The 19618-nt window shown below is 41.7% G+C and overlaps 1 protein-coding gene across 1 annotated transcript; it reads right to left on the minus strand.

Moving 5' to 3' along the window:
* Nucleotides 1–472: 472 nt before the first annotated feature.
* On the minus strand, nt 473–18642 carry PSAT1 (phosphoserine aminotransferase 1). Its single transcript, XM_069880833.1, has 10 exons — nt 18547–18642; nt 16468–16528; nt 15250–15319; nt 14101–14306; nt 12400–12572; nt 11289–11458; nt 7651–7779; nt 2026–2163; nt 622–1387; nt 473–584 (listed from the first exon to the last, which is right to left on the minus strand). The coding sequence occupies exons 1-9, from the start codon at nt 18604–18606 to the stop codon at nt 1279–1281; spliced, it is 1116 nt and encodes a 371-aa protein (XP_069736934.1). The 5' UTR covers nt 18607–18642; the 3' UTR covers nt 473–584; nt 622–1278.
* Between the last annotated feature and the right edge of the window lie 976 nt (nt 18643–19618).

Genomic DNA, 19618 nt, shown 5'->3' on the forward strand with positions numbered 1-19618 from the left:
AGAGTTTACAGTCTGAAACCAGCTGCAGTAATGCTAAACACTATGATACTATGACACTAGTGTTAATATATGGTCATCACCAGTAAATTTACAAGCTGGGAAGGAAAAGTAACTGAAGAGTACTACAACAGAAGATCTTCTGAAGATCTTTGCATAACCCCAGTTCCTTCTCTAGCCCATAGTATTAAAGTCTGGAATAAGCCAGAAGGATCTAGTGAGAAAATTCAACCAAATGTGTGATTTGGTGTCAGAAAAAGGCAGAAAAGTCAACACTTCTATCTACTGCAGCTAGGCAAATCCCCACATACAAAAGGTTACAGAATTGAAGCAATGAGAAAGGCAGAGAAAATTAAATTGAGCAATTAGAGAGGGAGGATGTTTAAGAAACACCAGACAACGAAGTTTGTGCACTTTGGCCTAGGAAGTCAGTGCAGAGAGAGTAACAGGATTCATTGAGTGGAATATAGCAATTCGGTTTGGCACATTAACAGATTAAAAACCTAGTTTTTGTCAGGAGCAAATATGCACATTTTAAAATAAGAATATAGAATTAATGACCTAGAAAAGTTTAATAGACAAAATGCCTAAAGAAATAAACATGTTATAAATTGATGTAATTACAGACTCATGTATCTTAGCTTTAAGCCAATAAATGATAATACCAAAAAAGGCCCAGTCCTACAGACTAACTACAATGCATATTCCTATGTAGAAGAGTTACAACAGTACTGCAAGAATGGGAGCAGAAGTCTGAAGGCAATGTCCTCAAGCTAGGAATGTAGATATTAACTCTCACATACTGCTGTTGGTATACTGTTTGAATATATATGATAAAACAACTAGGTATCCCCAAAGAACACTTGGCATTAGTTCTAGCTTTACTGTGCAGTCACAGAATATTAGAGAAAACTTATGACAAATTTTGCCTCCTGAAGTTTACTGAAAACAAGGCACTGCTGAAGTAATTTGTGAGTAAAATCAAGAAACACACTTTGATCAATAGCACCTTACAATGCTACTCAGGTTTTAACTATGCAATTAAGAATACTATTTTGCGAATTTTGGAACCAAATTTGATCAGTCTAGACATCCTCATATTCAGTGAAGCCAAGACTGCCAAGTCATTGCAAGATCAAGCCTCAATCCAATGCAGTTAACTAAAATAGCTACAGGACCTAAAAAAAATGTAATTTGTGCACTACAGCTGTGCACAAAAGCTGTGAAAGCCTTTTAGCTTTTATTTCACAGATGTGCAGCATGGCTCTAACTGATGGGCTTTTATGACTGACGACGCATCTGCATGAAGCTTCTCATGAATGCTGCAAGCTTCTGAACATCTTCTACAGTCACCGCATTATATAAAGAAGCACGGATTCCTCCCACAGATCTGCATTGAAAAGAAAAGGAGAGAAAAATAGATTTTTTTTGTATATTCTAAAAAATACATTAGTAACATTCACAGACATTCAGCTTACCACTACTCCAAACAGATAAAAACCATATTTTATGTGAATGAAAGGCAACATGTAATTCTTCACAGCATCTGCAATCTAGAGAAACTCGGTATTTATTAGTTATTTACAGCTCCAACACTGTACCCCTCTACTTGATGATCCGGTGGGTCTCTTCCAACCTCGTTATTCTGTGATTCTGTGTGACATCAAAAAGCTACGTTTTTTAATCCCACCTCACCACTGAACATGGGAAGAAACTCCTGCAACCAGGCAGACAAGCCATGTAATGGAAAGCTTTATACAATGACAGAATCTGACCTCAGGATTCATCTTTGCATTTCAAAAGAGTCAGATCTATCAAACTGGAGAAGATAGTAGAATTAAGGAGAATGCTCCCTGAGCCCCACCACACCTAAACAGCAGTTGAGCCAACAGCAGTCTGATTACAGCCTCAAGATTGCTATTGCCAAGTGATTCCAAATCAAGAACAACTTGTGAGTGAGAAAGGCTGGTAAGTCAATGGACAATGCCTGCTGCTATATCACAGGAAAGCAGTGTATTTAATACTTACCGATGGCCTTTCAGAGATATCATGTTAAGTTCCACAGCTTTCTCAAGAAACTTCTTTTCTAGTGCTTCATCACCCTTGACACTGCCAATACGGAAAGGGACATTCATTCTGCTTCGGTTTTTTTTCTCCACTGGACATCTAGAAAAGTTGCACAATTTAATTATTAACCCATTTTGTGCTAAATTTATATTTTCAGTTATATACAGTTTCAGAAACTGTCTAATTGCATCTGTTTAGCACCAAAGCCATTCCTCCATAATTCAAAAGATCATTACTTTCTGTGAAAGAAAGCATTTCCCACTGCATTTCCCACTCAGAGCCTGACAGACCAGCTTGGCAGAAACAGATTTCTGTTTGTCATAAAATGTTTTTTCAAGGCTTCATTTGTTTACCAAGGCTTATGAAAAACCCTCAGAACTTCAGTACAGTAGGATCACAATCGTGATCTTGACAATGCTAAAGACAATGTTCATTAAATAAATGGGTAGAGAATGTATTAAATATTACAATGAAACTATACCCCTGCCAATTAATGTTGTAGCCAGTTTAATTCAAAATCCAAATTTATTTAGACCTATTCTAACTTAGACATAAAAGTTAATTCAGTCCCAAAACTGTTGATTTTATACTGATGGTGAAAGAAAGTATTCTACAGTTTCATAATCACTTACTAGTTTTTGAGCTTGATGAGTATTAGAATTATTCCAAATTACAACATCAACTTTTAAATATACATATTTTTGGTCCTGTAAGCTCCAAAATACCTTCCAACAATACGTAAAAATCAGAGGGTTACACAAGCTTTGGAAAACCACCAAAAATAACTGAAGATAATAAACTGGTGATCACCAATGAAAGCAAGCTCATCATCCTAGCAGCTCAGGAGAAAGCCATCTCCATGTTCCAGAAAAAGAGCCAGCAGGGGAAAAAAACAGCTTCGTTGAGCAGGGAGATCTTGAGAGATATCAAAAAGAAGATAAATGCTTATGAGCTCTGGAAGAAGGGACAGGCGTCTTGGGTGGACTACAGGAGGGAAGTGAGATCATGCAGGGGAAAAAAATCAGGAGGGCTAAGGCCCAACTAGAAATCAGGTTGGTGAAGTCTGTGAAAGGTAATAAAAAATCTTTCTATAAATATATTAACAATAAAAGGAGGCCTAGGGAGAATATACAGTCCCCTATTGGATGCAGAAGGAACAACAGTGACAGGGGATGAGGAAAAGGCTGAGGTACTTAATGCCTTCTTTGCCTCAGTCTTTAATTGTAAAGAAACTTGTTCCCTCTGTGTACAAACCCAGGAGTTAAGAGGAGCAGAATCAGGCTCCCATGATCCAAGAGCAGGCAGTTAAGAGACTTACTTGCCCAGCTAGACACCCACAAGTCTATGGGGCCGGATGGGATCCACCCTAGGGTATTAGAGGAGCGGGCGGATATGCTGGCCAAACCCCTTTCCATCATCTTCCAACAGTCCTGGAAGACTGGGGAAGTTCCACTGGACTGGAGGCTGGGAGGATCCAGGAGGATACAGGGAACTACAGGCCTGTCAGTCTGACCTCAGTGCCAGGGAAAGTCATGGAACAGGTGATCTTGAGTGTTATCATGAAGCACATGCAAGAGAACCAGGTGATCAGGCCCAGTCAACATGGGTTCACAAAAGGCAGGACTTGCCAAACTAACCTGATCGCCTTCTATGACAAAGTGACTCGACCACTGGATGAGGGAAAGCCTGTGGATGTGGTCTTCCTGGACTTCAGTAAAGCCTTTGATGCAGTTTTCACAGCATTCTGCTTCAGAAACTGTCAGCCTCTGGACTGGACAGGCGCACACTCTCCTGAGTGGAAAACTGGTTGGATGGCCGGGCCCAGAGAGTGGTGATAAATGGAGTTAACTCCAGCTGGAGGCCAGTGACAAGTGGGGTTCCCCAGGGCTCAGTGCTGGGTCCAGCCCTGTTCAATGTCTTTATCAATGACCTGGATGAAAGCATTGAGGGCACCCTTAGCAAGTTTGCAGATGACACTAAGCTGGTTGGAAGTGTCGATCTGCTGGAGGGTAGGGAGGCTCTGCAAAGGGATCTGAACAGGCTGGACCGCTGGGCTGAGACCAACGGCATGAGGTTTAACAAGGCCAAACGCCGGGTCCTGCACTTGGGGCACAACAACCCTATGCAGTGCTACAGACTAGAAGTCTGTCTAGAAAGCTGCCTGGAGGAGAGGGACCTGGGGGTGTTGGTTGACAACCGACTGAACATGAGCCAGCAGTGTGCCCAGGTGGCCAAGAAGGCCAATGGCATCTTGGCTTGGATCAGAAATGGCGTGACCAGCAGGTCCAGGGAGGTTACTCTGCCCCGGTACTCAGCACTGGTGAGACCGCTCCTCGAATACTGTGTTCAGTCTGGGCCCCTCACCACAAGAAGGATTTTGAGGCTCTGGAGCGAGTCCAGAGAAAAGCAACGAAGCTGGTGAATTGGCTGGAGAACGGGCTTTACGAGGAGCGGCTGAGAGAGCTGGGGTTGTTTAGCCTGGAGAAGAGAAGGCTGAGAGGTGACCTCATTGCTCTCTGTAACTAACTAAAAGGAAGTTGTGGAGAGGAGGGTGCCGGCTTCTTCTCCCAAGTGACAGGGGACAGGACAAGAGCAAATGGCTTCAAGCTCCACCAGGGTAGGTTTAGGCTGAACATTAGGAAATTTTTTTTCACAGAAAGGGTCATTGGGCACTGGAACAGGCTGCACAAGGAGGTGGTTGAGTCACCTTCCCTGGAGGTGTTTAAGGGATGGGTGGACGAGGCGCTGAGGGGCATGGTGTAGTATTTGATAGGAATGGTGGGACTCGATGATCCGGTGGGTCTCTTCCAACCTGGTGATTCTATGATTCTATGACTGACATCAAGATTGAAGGCAGCCTGGGCTGCAGTGATCATGTGTTGGTGTAGTTCAAGGTCCTCAGAGATATGGGACAGGCGAGGAGTATAGTCATGACCCTAAATTTCAAGAAAACAAACTTCCAGCTCTTCAAGGAGTCAGTCAGTAGGACCCCCCTAGAAAGCTAGGAAATATTTAAGGATGCTTTCCATAAAGTGCAAGACCACTTAGTCCCCATACACAGGAAATCAGGCAGGGAAGGGAAGAGACCAGCATGGCTGAGTCATGACCTGCTGGTCAAACTAAAGAGCAGGAGGGCACTGCACAGGCAGTGCAAGCAGGCACAGGGAACCAGAGAAGAGCATAGGGACACTGCCTGGTTGCTTAGGGATGGGGTCAGGAAGGCCAAGGCACAGCTGAAGCTGAACTTGGCAAGAGAAGTGAAAAGTAACAAGAAGGGCTTCTACATGTACATCAATCAGAAAAGGAAGGTTAAAGAAAGCAGACCCCTACTGATGGATGAAAGTGGTTATATTCACTGACAACCACCCTCCTTGTACCACCCGGGTCAATGGACAACAAGAAGGGGACAGAAGGGTAAAGCCCCTCCCACCTCCCACTGTAGGGGAGAATGAGGTTCATGACCACCTGAGGAACTGAACATATCTAAGTCTATGGTACCTGATGAGATACATCCCAGAATCCTGAAGGAACTGGCTGATGTGGTTGCCAAGCCACTCTCTATGATATTTGAAAAGTTCCTGTTAACCGGAAGAACGGCAACATTGTGCCCATCTTTCAACAGCGTAGAAAAGATGACCCGGAAAACTACTGACCTGTCTGCCTCTCTTCTGTGCCTGGGAAGATCATGGAACAGATCCTCCTAGAAGCCATGCTAAAGCACACGAAGGACAGGGAAGTGATTAGAAACAGCTAGCATGGCTTCAAAGGGCAAGTCCTGCCTGACCAACCTAGTGGCTTTCTCTGATGGGGTAACCACAGTAGTACATATGGGAAAAACAATGAATGTGATCTATCTGGACTTCTGTAAAGCCTTTGACACGATCCCCCACAACGTTATTCTCTCTAAATTGGAAAGACATGGATTTGATAGGCTGACTGTTCAAAGGATAAGGAATTGGTTGGATGGTCTCATTCAGAGAGTACTGGTCAACTGCTCGATGTCCAGATGGAGATCCATGACAAGTGGTGTCCCTTAGGGGTCCATACCAGGACCAGTGCTGTTTAATACTTTCATTGATGATATCAACAGCAAGATGAAGTGCACCCTCAGCACATTTGCAGATGACACCAAACTGAGTGGTGCAGTTACCACACCGGAAGGACAACATGTCATCCAGAGAGACCTGAACAAGCTGAAGAAGTGGGCCTGTGTGAACCTCAGGAGATTCAACAAGGCCAAGTGCAAGGTCCTACACCTGGGTTGGGGCAATCTGTGGTTTCAATACAGGATGGGGAATGATGTGATTAAGACCAGCTCTGTGGAGAAGGACTTAGGGGTGCTGGTTAATGAGAAGCTCAACATGAGCCAGCAACGTGCACTTGCAGCCTGGAGGTCAACCCCATCCTGGGCTGCATCAAAAGAAGCATGGCCAAGAGGCTGAGGGAAGTGATTCTTCCCCTCAATTCCACTCTTGTGAGACACAATGCGGAGTATTGTGTCCAATTCTGGAATCCCAAGCATATGAAGAATATGGAGCTGTTGGAACAGGCCCAGGGGAGGGCTACAAAGATGATCAGAGGGCTAGAGCACCTCTGCTAGGAAGACAGGCTGAGAGAGTAGCGGTTGTTCAGCCTGGAGAAGAGAAGGCTCCAAGGAGACCTTTCAGCAGCCTTCCAGTACCTGAAGGGGGCCCACAGGAAAGCTGGGGAGGGACTTTTCACAAAGGAATGTAGTGAAAGGATGAGAGGGGATGGCTTTAAACTGAAGAGGGGAAGATTTAGATTAGACATTAGGAAGAAATACTTCGTGATGAGGGTGGTGAGGCACTGAAACAGGCTGCTAAGGGAAATTGTGGATGTTCCCTCCCTGGAAGTGTTGAAGGCCTGGTTGAATGGGACTTCAAGCAGCCTGGCCTAATCGGAGGTGTCCCTGCTCATGGCAGGGGGGTTGGAACTGGATGATCTTTAAGGTCCCTTCCAACCTAAACAAATCTAAGATTCTATGAAACCGTATATAAAAAAAAAAAATTACATTTTGACCACATCTTGGTCTGATCTTCCTCCTTCTGTTCCAGAAAGCGTTTAGAACTTATCACAATTAGCTAATACAAATGCTATGCTTGACAGAGATAAAGCATAGTCTTTGTCTACTGAAAGGGACGGTAGGAAAAATAAGATGCAGAAGTGGTCTTTTCAGCTTACTACAAGGCACTTTCTGTTTTGGCCTGTACTTCCCCAAACGGTTAGTAAGTATACCAATCACCTGCGTATCTGGTTCTTGTATACTCTTTTCCTAGGCTCCTCTTCTTCTAGGCTCCTGCACTTTATTATGTTTAGAACATATGTTACTAATATGCTTCATAACTGATCTATACAGGGTAACTTGAATTAACTTCCTCCTGGCATGAGAGTCATCTTTGGATAATTATCAAGCAAACGGTTTGCACATATAAGTCCTGTAAGACTGTATAGACTATATACTGAAAAAGTAAATTAAAAAATATGCTGCAATCAGAGTTTTAAGGGTTACTGAAGTTCAGCTCTGCAACAAATACTGAAACCAATGGGAAATGCTTAGCAACTTACACATAGAATCCATTAGAATTGTCTATAATATCATAAATCATTCGTGACTTGATTAAACTAAGCTTATCCATAGCTGCAGCTCCACCGTTATTCTTTATCCATTCCAGCACCAATCCCATGATATAAATACTGCAACAGGAAAGGAAATGTTTCAGTTAGGTTATTAAAAAAAAAAAACAAACCAAAAAACCAAAAAAAAAACCCCCAAAAAATAACAGTCCTGTTCAACAGTTCACAAAATGTTTCAGAAATATAATCTTATATTTGATTTTAGGGTACTCAAGATGAACAACTCAATCTGGACTATTTTACAAATTTCGAAAATTCTAGGCAGCTAATGATCTTTGGACACAGATGAAGTCTTCTGAAATTCAAATGCTACATAAATATGTTGGACCAAACTTAATCCTTTGCATCATAGAAGGACAAGTCCTGCATGTTTCTTGCAGCCCTACAGGGCTTCCAAGGACAACCCCATACATGCTGCACAGACTGACAGTTCATCAATCACACAACTGCCTGTCAAGTCCTAGAAAGAACCTGAGTTAGCGCAGAAGTTGGCAGTATCCACCCTGTCTGCTTTAGCAAAGATGCAGGGGTGAATCTCAAATGTACGCACATTAATAATGCTAGAAATCTAATCCCTTTTTCACGAATCTTAAAAACTATAATTCCCTTCCTGTATCTAAAAAGACCTTATTCCTAGTGAGGTCTGGCAAAACAAATAATTATGCATTTTACTTAATTATTCATTACCATTCAAGTGCTAAGTAGAGATCTGGAAGCTTGCTAGCATCATGTGGCATGGTACCAAGTATTTCAATGCTAGTTACCAAGTGCAACACAAAAAAATCCACCAGGCCTTTTGCCTTTGTGCTTTTGCTACAGAACTCTGCCTGTTCAAGTCTAGGTTATTCCCCACACTATAACACTTCACATAATAAACAGTTCACAATTTCTTATAGCATATTTCCATCATTTTGTTTTTATTAATCCTATCATTATAGTTTCCAAGGGAGTGCTCAGAGAGCATTAGCCTACTAGTTTCCCTAAAACAAGTCTAATGGGAGGTGTTGTAAATTTTGCTACTTTTAATTTCTCAGAGGATGCCAGCATCAAATCTTTGAACGCTGAAGAAAGACTGCAAAATAACTGAGGTTTCAGATTGCCTTTTATACAAAGCACCTTACAGCTTTTAGAGCACAACCTTGCCATGTTTATGACAGTGTAAAGGTTTTAAGTGAAATATGGCCCTTGCCAATTATACAGGGTCACATTCACCTCTTGCCCTCACTTTGGACAATTAATGTTTCAAGAAGACAGCCTTAGAGTCATTCACAAAATTGGCCAGCTAAAATCTTTTGTCCTTCTTTCATGTCAGTCAAAATAATGTTTCTGAAGCAATTTTAAAATGCAAGATAAACCTTTGGAGCTTGGAAATGAGATTTTTATAGCAAATTCACTGTTACTTATAGCAGCGCAGATTAGGGTCAAAAAGTCAAACTCTGTAGTGCCAAGGGGTTAAAATCATTAGCATCACCTTAATTTAATTTAACATCCTGCTGAAGTAGCTTTTGCAAATTCACTTAATATTTCCTGCCTGTTTGCCAGCAAACGATTAGAGACTACAAGGAAAAGAGCAGAGAAAGAACTAAGAAGCTTTGCCAGTTCCTTGCAAAAACCGGAACAGGCATTTAGAGCTGAGCCAAACAGATGTGCACCCTGTCAATATTCTGGTCTGTGTTACATACTGAATTCTGAAGTGTACTCCAATGTGGGTTTGTAGCGTGAAGTGAAACTTGGCAAGACAGTGACCAGAGAGAAGACTGCTAGTTCGACCTTATTTTCAGCTTCCTTAATCTCCCACTACCCTATTAACATTATTGACAAATACCAAGTTACAGCTAAAGCAGCACTTTCTTTTCAGAAGTTCTCCGTGGCTAAAATAAAACTGCAGAATTTGACCCATTTTGCTTTTCATACCAGAGAAGCAACACTGTTAAAGTGCTGAGACTAAGGAGAGCTCAGGTTTTCAAATGGAAATAGGCTTGTACTTGGAAAACATGAATAGTTGGATTTAAAATTTGGCACATGCAAGTACCCAGTAACCAAAACAATATGAGCGACTAGGCAGTTAGGAAAATAAACAGTCACAAAACAGAGGCTTTTATCAATCACTAGGAAAAAAAAAAAGACACATCTATCACCTCTTACAAAGCTACATCGAGAAAGAAGACAAAAAAGTCTGGAAACGCTGTAAGGTCAGTTCTTGTCTTTCAGACACCAGCCCTAAGACTACTGGTTGTACCCCACCTATAGGGAAGATGGGCTGACTGCAAGAGTACATCACTACAGCACAATGTACTTTAGAGAATGCACATTCCTCAGGAAAACAAGTTGTGTATGGTGAAGTCTGTAATAAACATAGTCACATGATTCACTGCTCTTTTGATAAATTAAGATAACTGCCTCTGTCATTGCAATAGTGCACTTTATACTGAAAATCAGCAGATTCAGAGATATAATTACATTCACTTAAAATTCTACTGAATTTAAGTAAGTAATTGCATTAAGGCAGGCTTTATACATGGGAATCACTGTGATTTATGCTAATACAGTGCATTTCATATCTGCTGGACATCATTAGGTAATTTAAGTTTGCAAAGTCTAGCATGTATGGAAATGGTAAAAGACTTGAGATTAAACAAGAATAATATAAGACAGCATTGTTAAATTATCTGAATCAAGAAGGAATCTTAGCTTTAAAAGTAGAAATCATTCTTTTCAAAGTAATTAAAAAAAACATTGGAGGAAAAAAAGGGTACCTGGTTTGAAGATTTTGTTTTTTCAAAATAATCATTTTATTGGATGTTGGTATGAAAATGCTCGAGATTAGGAATAGGTAGGTATTACTTGCTCAACATCTGAATACTCCAGTAGCAAAGCATCATTTCACTAGCTATCAGAAGCTAAGAGACGGTAATTTTCAAAAAAGCAAGCTGTAGTCTGTTTTGTTTCTTGCACACATGAAAACATCAGACATATGCCAATATTATGATGTTGATTGCTAGCAATCCTAATGAAGCTAGGCCAGCTTCATTTCTGGGTAACAAATTAAACACTGAGGCAGTAGATAAAGAAATATGGAAAACTGTACTAGAGAATAAAGGACAGCAATAACTGAAACACCTTTTAAAAGAAGCCCTTTCACAGGGGTAGGGATCTGGAGGTTCAAATGCTGAGAACAACCTCAAGAAGATATTAAATCAAATTTGTACTGAGTGGTCAAGAAGCAAGACTAAATGCTAAATTACCTACTTGCAATGGTGCAAGCATCACCACTGAATTGACTAAACTTATGTTCATGCAAATCAGAACTGGATCCTGAAACTTCTACAATGGAACCACAACATAAAATATTTACTTCTAAAAGTACTATGTCCGTGATGGCCAAGTTCTATTAGCAACATCACATGAGTGGACACTTCCCATGCTTTCATATGAATCCTGTGAATTACTCAAACATATCAGTGATTTGAAGGCAAATACTCAACTTCTGAAATTTTTCTCGATAAAAGCAGCAGATGGCAGTGCAGTAGCTTTCCAAGTAAGAGATACTGAACATGGCAGTAAGTTACCTATAGCATGGTGGAGTGTTATACAAAGAACCATTTGTTACTTGTGTTTTGTAATCCAGCACCACAGGGCATTCTTTCAGTGCAAATCCCAGCAAGTCCTCACGTACTATTACGACAGTAACTCCTGCACAGCCAACATTCTTCTGAGCACCAGCAAAAATCACACCAAACTAAGAGAAAGAAGAAAAGGACTTGCTTATATGCATTCACTAGTAGACCCTGTAACTGAGAAATAAAACATTGTTATACAAGAGGCATAAAACTTAGTTGAATAGCTTGGAGCATGTTTTCTAAAAGAGCAAGTTGCAGGTCAAACAAGAGTTAGCAGAAGTTCTGATTTCAAAGTGCACTTACAGCTACAGTTGTTATCCCATGCACGTCTATTATCAGAACTATGTATCTTCATTCATCTGAGGAAGTTCATCACAACAAATACACCAATGATTTGCTAAGTATTTATTTAGTTGCCACAAATAATTCTCAAGGCAGCCTCTCCCCATTTCACACTACTCCAAGCAAGCTTACCTTAAACTAATGCATAGATTGTAGTGTTTTCAACCAATCTGTATTTCAGAACAGGCATCATATAATCCACCAGTTCAAAGAGGCACATAAGCAAAGCCCAAGATGAATGCACTAGCAATTGCTCCTTCTTTATGCTACACTCAGATAGGAAAGGTCAAACATAACCAAATACTATGCTCTCCCTATGAAATATCTATGAAACAGACACAGTAATTGTGAGGCACAGGAAGTTTCAGCAGCTTAAAAATGGTTACAGATTATCCATGTAGGAGGCAGGATCAAAAACTCATAGTACTCTGCTCCAGCCATACACACTAGCTACAGACTAAGTAAGATTCGGAACATATCTTTTTCAGCTACAGCACCAGTTAAGAACAAATTAACAATTTTGACAACAGATAGACATTGAAATCTCAAATGCTAAATTTCAACATTTGATTCCACTACCAGATACACAGTTAACAAAATAAGATTTTCCTAATTTCACTGATCAGCATCTTCAGCCATCCTGACATTTCAAACTGCCTAAAATCTATGCATTCAAGTTTGAAAATGATTTGTGCAACCACTGTGTCCAATACTGTACCTTCGAAACATCCACAGGTCTAGACAGGAAGTTTGATGACATATCACAAACCAAGACTGCTCCTTTGACATCAGGTACAAAGTCAAACTCCACACCATGAACAGTCTCATTAGCACAGTAATAGACATAAGATGCATTTGGATTAAGATTCCAAGTGCTTGGGTCAGGAATGCCTGAGATAGAAAAAAAAAAAAAGGAAAACCAAAGGTCATTGGAGACGAGTCATTTCCCTGGTGTGCAATTTTACTTAGCATGGGACTTCAGTGCAAACCTGGAATGATTTTACAGTATGAAGTACTAATCATATAATTTTCTGCAAGGGAAATACACAGTGCATCCCCAACACTACGTGGTGAGCCATTATTGAGATGGCAAACACCCTTCTGTCTTTCATCCCATATTCCTCAAGGAATTTTCAGCAGGTTTGCAATCCCAGAATACAAACCACTGCACGAGAAGTCCAAAAAACCATTTCAGAGGAATTCAGGCACTGGATCCAAGAATCCTTCTGATGCCTTTAGAACCACTGAACCATCCAAATTCTCACAGGTAAAGCTCTGTAATGCTGTGTTTCTGTGCATCCCATGAAGTCTTGCCCAAGCTGAACACAATGTTACCCACCTACCTCCTCTTTAAACTTGGCAACTGACTTACAAAACTATGATCTCCTGTCAACAGGCATGCTCTGACAGCTCAGAACAGGTTTTGCCTAGAACAAGTGGTTGCTTTTCCTTTCTTCTCTCCTCCAAAACATGGGGGGAAAGAAGTGCTGCTACTGCCTCCACCATTATTTACTGCCTCTGCCCTGATCTATGGCTCCCCTAGACCAGGAGGTTATAGGTTCATTTCCTCGCTATGCCTCAGAGCATACAATTTATCTTCCAAGCTATAGTCCTAATGACCAGTTAATATACTAACTTGTATGGGGATATTCTTCATCTCTTCTGTCCCTACTCTCCTCAGTTCAAATGCTATAATTTGGACCAGAGGAAAGAAAAGTAAGCATGACTAGTAGGAACAGAAACCAGAACTCAGGTGTCCCTACACTTAAGAATTATTTATGTATATCTAGTGATCCAGTGACACTTAAAAAGTTCTTGAAACAGACTCCCTTGTAGAAATCCCTGATGCCTCAATCAAAGTTAATGTTCCTTCTGCATTGTGGTCATTCATATTATTTCATGAACAGTAACAGGCTTCAAGAGCAGGAGGTGAAAATGGCCATTTTATTTGAGAGCCAACTGCCTGTTATGACATGAGTGGCAAAGGTAAGTATTTGGGAACTCTTCAAAAAGAAGGTAACAGAATGCAGGTCTCCCAGCCCCTGGGCCAACAAGGTTAAGATTTCAGACATGCTTCTAAACTTCCGAGCAGACTCATTAAGTTTACCTGAAATTGAATTACCCTGTGATATCGCAGCAAATCACTTAAGAACTCGGTTCAACAACAAAAATAAATAAGTACATAAATAGAAATCAGACAGCCCAGACCATTTCCCTACCAATACATTTGCTTCTTGCCACTTTTTTTTCTGGGTATGCTCAGTCTAATTTCACAGTTCTCTCCTGGTGTAAACTTCTAAGCCATCTAACAGAACTCCCACTGACGAACACTGAGAGATGTGGCAGACAGTCTTTTAAGTGCTAGGCAGTCAACTAACCGGTTAAGCATTCACATGAGTAGATGTAATCATCAACTTACTCGTATAGGATCCTAGTTTTGGATGAACAATATTCACTTTGGCATACTTCTCTGCTTCTTTAGCTGCTTTTGCTGACCAAGCTCCGGTAACCACATAATCTGCATGTCTTCCCTCCTTTAAACCAATAAGATTAAGTGGGACTGCACTGAACTGACCAGACCCACCTCCTTGGAGGAAAATAACTTTGTAGTTTTCTGGTATATTTCTGCACAAAAGAAATAATAATTTAAGTTATTCTCAGAAGACACACGATGCATTCTACTGGCTGTTATACATTTAACAGCAACTCAGGAAGAACACTCTCAGTTTAGAAGACAAGTAGTTAGACCAAATCCCATTAACTTAGCTCAGCATGGGTCTTGAATAACAAGTTAAGCACTCAGAGTAATGCTGTACATTTAACCAATTAAAATTTCCTGAAAACAAACTTTTTTCTCCTCAGATAGCATTACACAATTTCAGCTTTTAGACTCTTCAATTTGCAACTGTATGGTAAGTTGTGCTTACAGAGCAAGTGCCACAATGAGTTGTTCAAACAGTTGCAAAAATTACTTCTTCCAATTTTTCATTAAAAACCCTCCGTCAATAATTCTAGCTGTAACTGAGAGTCAAGCCTTTATATGACGTGACTGTAATTAACTACAATAAGGACATTAGTTCTTATTCGTACACAATAAATATATTTTGAACATTTTTAAATGTGTCACACCAAAAACAGGAAAAGGGCTCCTGATCAGTGTTTCCAAAACACATTCATAGAGTTTATGGTAGTAAAACCAGATTTATAGGTAATGTACAGATCACCTCTTATGCCATTAGAGAAAGGATTTCTGTTCCTATTTATTTCTGCCCCTCGTGAATTCTATGAAGGTGACAAAAAAATAGAATTTCAGAAGAAAGTCAACTAGTCAGTGTGTGGTAGTCACATGAAAAGCATCTTAACCTAATAAAAGGCCTTAGTCACACTCAAATAAATCAGCATCAGACAAACAGAAGTCCAGTGTTCTCACCAAGATTATTATCCTATCAGGCATGGCATCTAAACAAAAATCCTCACACAATCAGCTGCTTTCAAGGAAAGGTCTCCACATCAGTCGTCATTAGTGCAACAAGCACAAACAAAAATAAGTAGGATGTAAATCACTTACACCAATTCACGCAAGAGATTTTCAGCTGTATTTAAAATTTTTGTGAAATCCGAGGTTCGATGGCTCATTTCTATGGTGGAAAGGAGAAATAAAGTGAAACAAAATGGTAATACATTAATGCAATTTAAAAATTGTGCTGAGCTTAAAATGTCTTACACCATAGGCCCCAAATGCCTGAAGGCTCCCATTCCCAGCTGCAACTCCCGTTTTTTTTGCTGAGCCTTCCTAAATACCCACACAAGACTTATACCTCCAGGTTTGTCCAGATCCAGGCAAATCCAGTCCATCCAGACTTGGTATCCACATGACCATACTACCTCCACAAATAACTACATCTCTGTGAAAAATACTCCCTAGAAAGGTGTAAGTTCTCTTCACTCTAAGAGTGTTCTCTGCTACTAATGCTGTAGCAAGTACAGAGTAATACAGAAGGCCTTGTTTTCTTTTAATTTTAGCGAGGCTTCTTCACGCAGTAATCCTAATTAAACGTTAAGGACACTTAATACTAATTCCTTTTATTATACCGCTATTCTCTCTTCCATCTGCAAAAGCGTACAACTTAAACATGAATCTCAATCCAGCAGAGACTGTGCGGCACAGTCTACTTTTAACAACCAACCAGTTTCACAGCACTAGTAAAACGGTGACCACCTTCTTGCATAAAAGTTCTCTGCAACTGGGGCTGAAAAGCCAGTTATTTATCCACATGGCACAGAAGACACCTCCTCTAAATGACTAGACAACGTTACATTCCCAGTGGGACGGATGCTGTATATCAAATACATCTGAAGGGTGTTGCCCGCAGTATGTAAGACACTACACGTAGTAGTATCAATATTCATATATACAGACATACACACAGAATGTGTGTATCTGTGTAGAGTAGGTGTATACCCTTTTTAATATTGCCTTTATACATATCTATGCGTATATATACATGCACACGCATCCCTGTCCAAAGACCCAAAAGTACTAATGCTTTACATATGATTAGTTATCTTTTTTGTCTCTAGACCTTTCAGCAAACACTATATACCATTTTATGGTCTCCTGATATATAGTAGAAAAGCAGCATGAAAAAGTATTCTTTGAACATACACGTTACCAGAATAAGGTATTAGACAAGAGGCTGAAATAACAAAATCAAAAACTCTTATTATAAAACAATCTAGTTAAACATCTAGATTGTGAAAAACCAAAGAATTTTCAAAGTCTTACCAAGAACACTTATACCAAGTCCTTTATAGTCCACCAATTCTTTCTGTGCTTCTAATAACACCTGATAAAAGAAAAAGTCCACAAATAAGGGAATTTTCCACTACTTGGAGCAACTGATGCATCACGTTTACGCCAGCTACCCTGTATTGTAGTAACATCGCACTTGTCGAGTGAGATTAAGAGAAGTATAGTCACCAATATAATATCATTGTACCCAGTAGCTCAAAGCTTTTCTTAAGACAGCATGAATAAGTCATATGCTTGCTGCCAAGACCAGATTTTAACTTATTATTTCAATAGTTACATTTCCCAGATTCTAGAATGATTTATAGGAGTAGGATCGAACTCCCAAACTTTTACAGAATACGTAATGTTTGCACGTGCACTCTTTCTAATCAAGCATCTTAAATCCTGACATCTGCAGCCTGGGTTCTTTCACTCGACTTGCACAAACAAGGCAACCAAGGAAAACAAATTTAAAACAAATCAGCCTGAAGCATTGGATACCTCAAACTGACTCAACAGGACAAGGCCTGGTTTTACAGAATGAAGTCCTGTACTTATTGAACATGAGCCTTTTCTATGTTATTGAAAGTTAAGAAAGAAATTAAGCAAAATTTGAGACGACTGAAAATTACAGGTCACTCCTAGGAGCTCTAGCAGAGTAATCTGTTGCTTCAGCCTTCCATTCTTCTTTCTTCTCCCACAGCTCTTGCATAACAACAAAGTGGAATTAGATTCTAACCCGGATCTGCAAATTCTGATTTCAGTTAATTCTTGTATGAGAGCAAGAAGATGGTCATTTCCTCCCAAAGGAAGGAGGAGGAGAGGGAACCCAGCAGGAAAGCCAGCCAAAGAAATACTGTATGCATGTGCTCCAGAATCTGCAAAGAAACCACAGCTGCAGGAACAAGAAACCTGCTTTGCTGACAGGGCATCTGCACGGCCTGTCAACTGCAACAGCCGTTCACAAAGAGGTCAACTAGAAGCAATTGTGCTGCTTCTGATGTTAGAGATCATGAAGTTTGAAAGACTGTGTTTCATATGCAAATGTATTCATGCTGGGGGGAGGGGAGTAGCGGGTATGACACAGATCTGAACACACAGATCCCTGGAAAGTGCTTGTTAAAGTGCTTGATAAAATCCAATCCTGGTAGTAAGTCTTTAGCTGACAGTGTGCACACAACAGTCATCTACAATAAGCCTTTTAACAGCTGTGAAGAGCTCTCTCTTCTTGCTTCAGTGAGCCAAAGTGCTTCATACCTAGCATCAGACCACAATCAAAGTGAAACAACCAAGTTGATATAGTGGTTCATTTAACAGTATCACATGTTCAGGAGAGGAAAACAGATTAATAGGAGAGCTCATCTACACCTCCTCAAGCCCTGCAGCCAGTTCTCAGCACTATGGGCTGGAGAGCCGGATCCTGCAGAAGTTCTGGAGGCTTCAAGACAGAACAAGTTTCTCTGCACGCAAGGTGCAAAGGGTACTTCCACGGGAAAGGGGAGGTGGGAAAGCTGCCGTGCAGTAAATCTGTTTACCTAAGAAAACTGAAATAACAGAGAAGATAATGGAGAAAACTAAAAAGGAAACTACCAAAAGAAAGAAAAAGAAAACGAAGTTTCCATAACGCACGAGCTGAAGGCCAGATGAGCGCGACCCGGCAGAACCAGTCCTCTCTCCATATATATCTGGACAATCCATGCCTGCTGATGCAACTTTCCAGAGGGCTGAGCCTACTCTGCTCCCACTGACACTGCTGACCTGAACCCCGGCCAGGGAACCAGCCCCGCGTTTATCCGCGGGCACGCACTCATCTCCGCCCGGGCTCCTTCTCCATCCCCAACCGTGACGTGAAGAACAACCACGCGGTCAGAACCGCGCGAAGGTGCCTTTCCAAAACAAACCGAACTGACGGGGCCATCTGACTGCATGGCCGGGGGAGCAGATGCGCAACGCCGCCGCTATGCGCGCGCTCGCTCGCCTTGAGGAGCTGTCACCCCCCGCCCCGGCGGCACAGCGCCCCCCGGCGGCCCCCAGCGGCGCATCGCCCTCCAGCCGCCCCCCGCAGCCACTCACGGAGCGCGGCAGCTTGGCCGGTCCGGCCCCGAAGTTGGCCACCTGCCGCCCGCCCTCCATGTCACCGGCAAAGGGCACCCCAGCTCCGCTCCCGCTGCGCGCCAGCCGCCCGCCGCCCATATAAGTCCCCCGCGCGTGTGCCGCCCATGGGCCGGAGGGGGCGGGGCCGGCGGCGGAGGCCGCGATTGGCGGGCAGGAGGCCAGCGGCGGCCCCGCCCCGGGAAACCCGCCCGGGGGGAGGCGGGCGGCGGGAACGACGTGGAAATCGGTTGTTTTCCTGGGATGGGCGGCAGCGGTGGGACTCGCTGTGAGGTCTGCTACATCCTAGGCTAATGTCATGGGATAGTTAGGCTTGGAAGGGACCTTAATGATCGTCTAATTCCAACCCCCTTGCGATTATATACCTAAACGTTAAACCGTTCTTTCGACAAATACCTTGCTGCCAGCTCACTGCAAACACAAAGTTAATTCAATTAAGCTGTTGTAACGGAAAGAAAGACTTCAGCTAATCCAATTTCTTTAACTGTTTCAGTGAGAGACGTAACTCTGTACAATCGGTTTTCAGAAGTTATTTTAAAGGCAGTAGCAGTAAACAGATTCGGACCAAACAAGCCATAGTACGTGACTGAAAACAGAAGGGCTTGAGTCCCTATGGAGTCCCATAACTCTCAGTATTCTTGGATAGATCCACATCCTTCTCCTCCAGGCAGCTCTCTAGCCACTCTTCCCCTAATCTGTAGCACTGCAGAGGGTTCTTGTGCCCCAGGCACAGGAGCTGGCGTTTGGCCTTGCTTTGGCCGTGATATGAACCATGATTCTCCCAGTCAGCTGGATAAAGTGCAGCTCCCGAATCCTGCAGCCTGCCCAGTGCTACCTCTAATGTTGGCCTTACTTTAGTCCCATGCGTGTTCACCAAATTCATCATCAACATTAATCGTCTGGATACCAAACCTGCATTTTTTTCAGAAACAAAAGTGTTTGATATCCATTACTTTGTCAATACTGAGATTTATATTAAAGGTCATTTTTAATTACAAATGATTTCACTGAAGAAATATTGATGACTCAGATT

Source organism: Phaenicophaeus curvirostris, chromosome Z (assembly GCF_032191515.1).
Source record: "Phaenicophaeus curvirostris isolate KB17595 chromosome Z, BPBGC_Pcur_1.0, whole genome shotgun sequence".
In the NCBI taxonomy this organism is placed as follows: domain Eukaryota; kingdom Metazoa; phylum Chordata; class Aves; order Cuculiformes; family Cuculidae; genus Phaenicophaeus; species Phaenicophaeus curvirostris.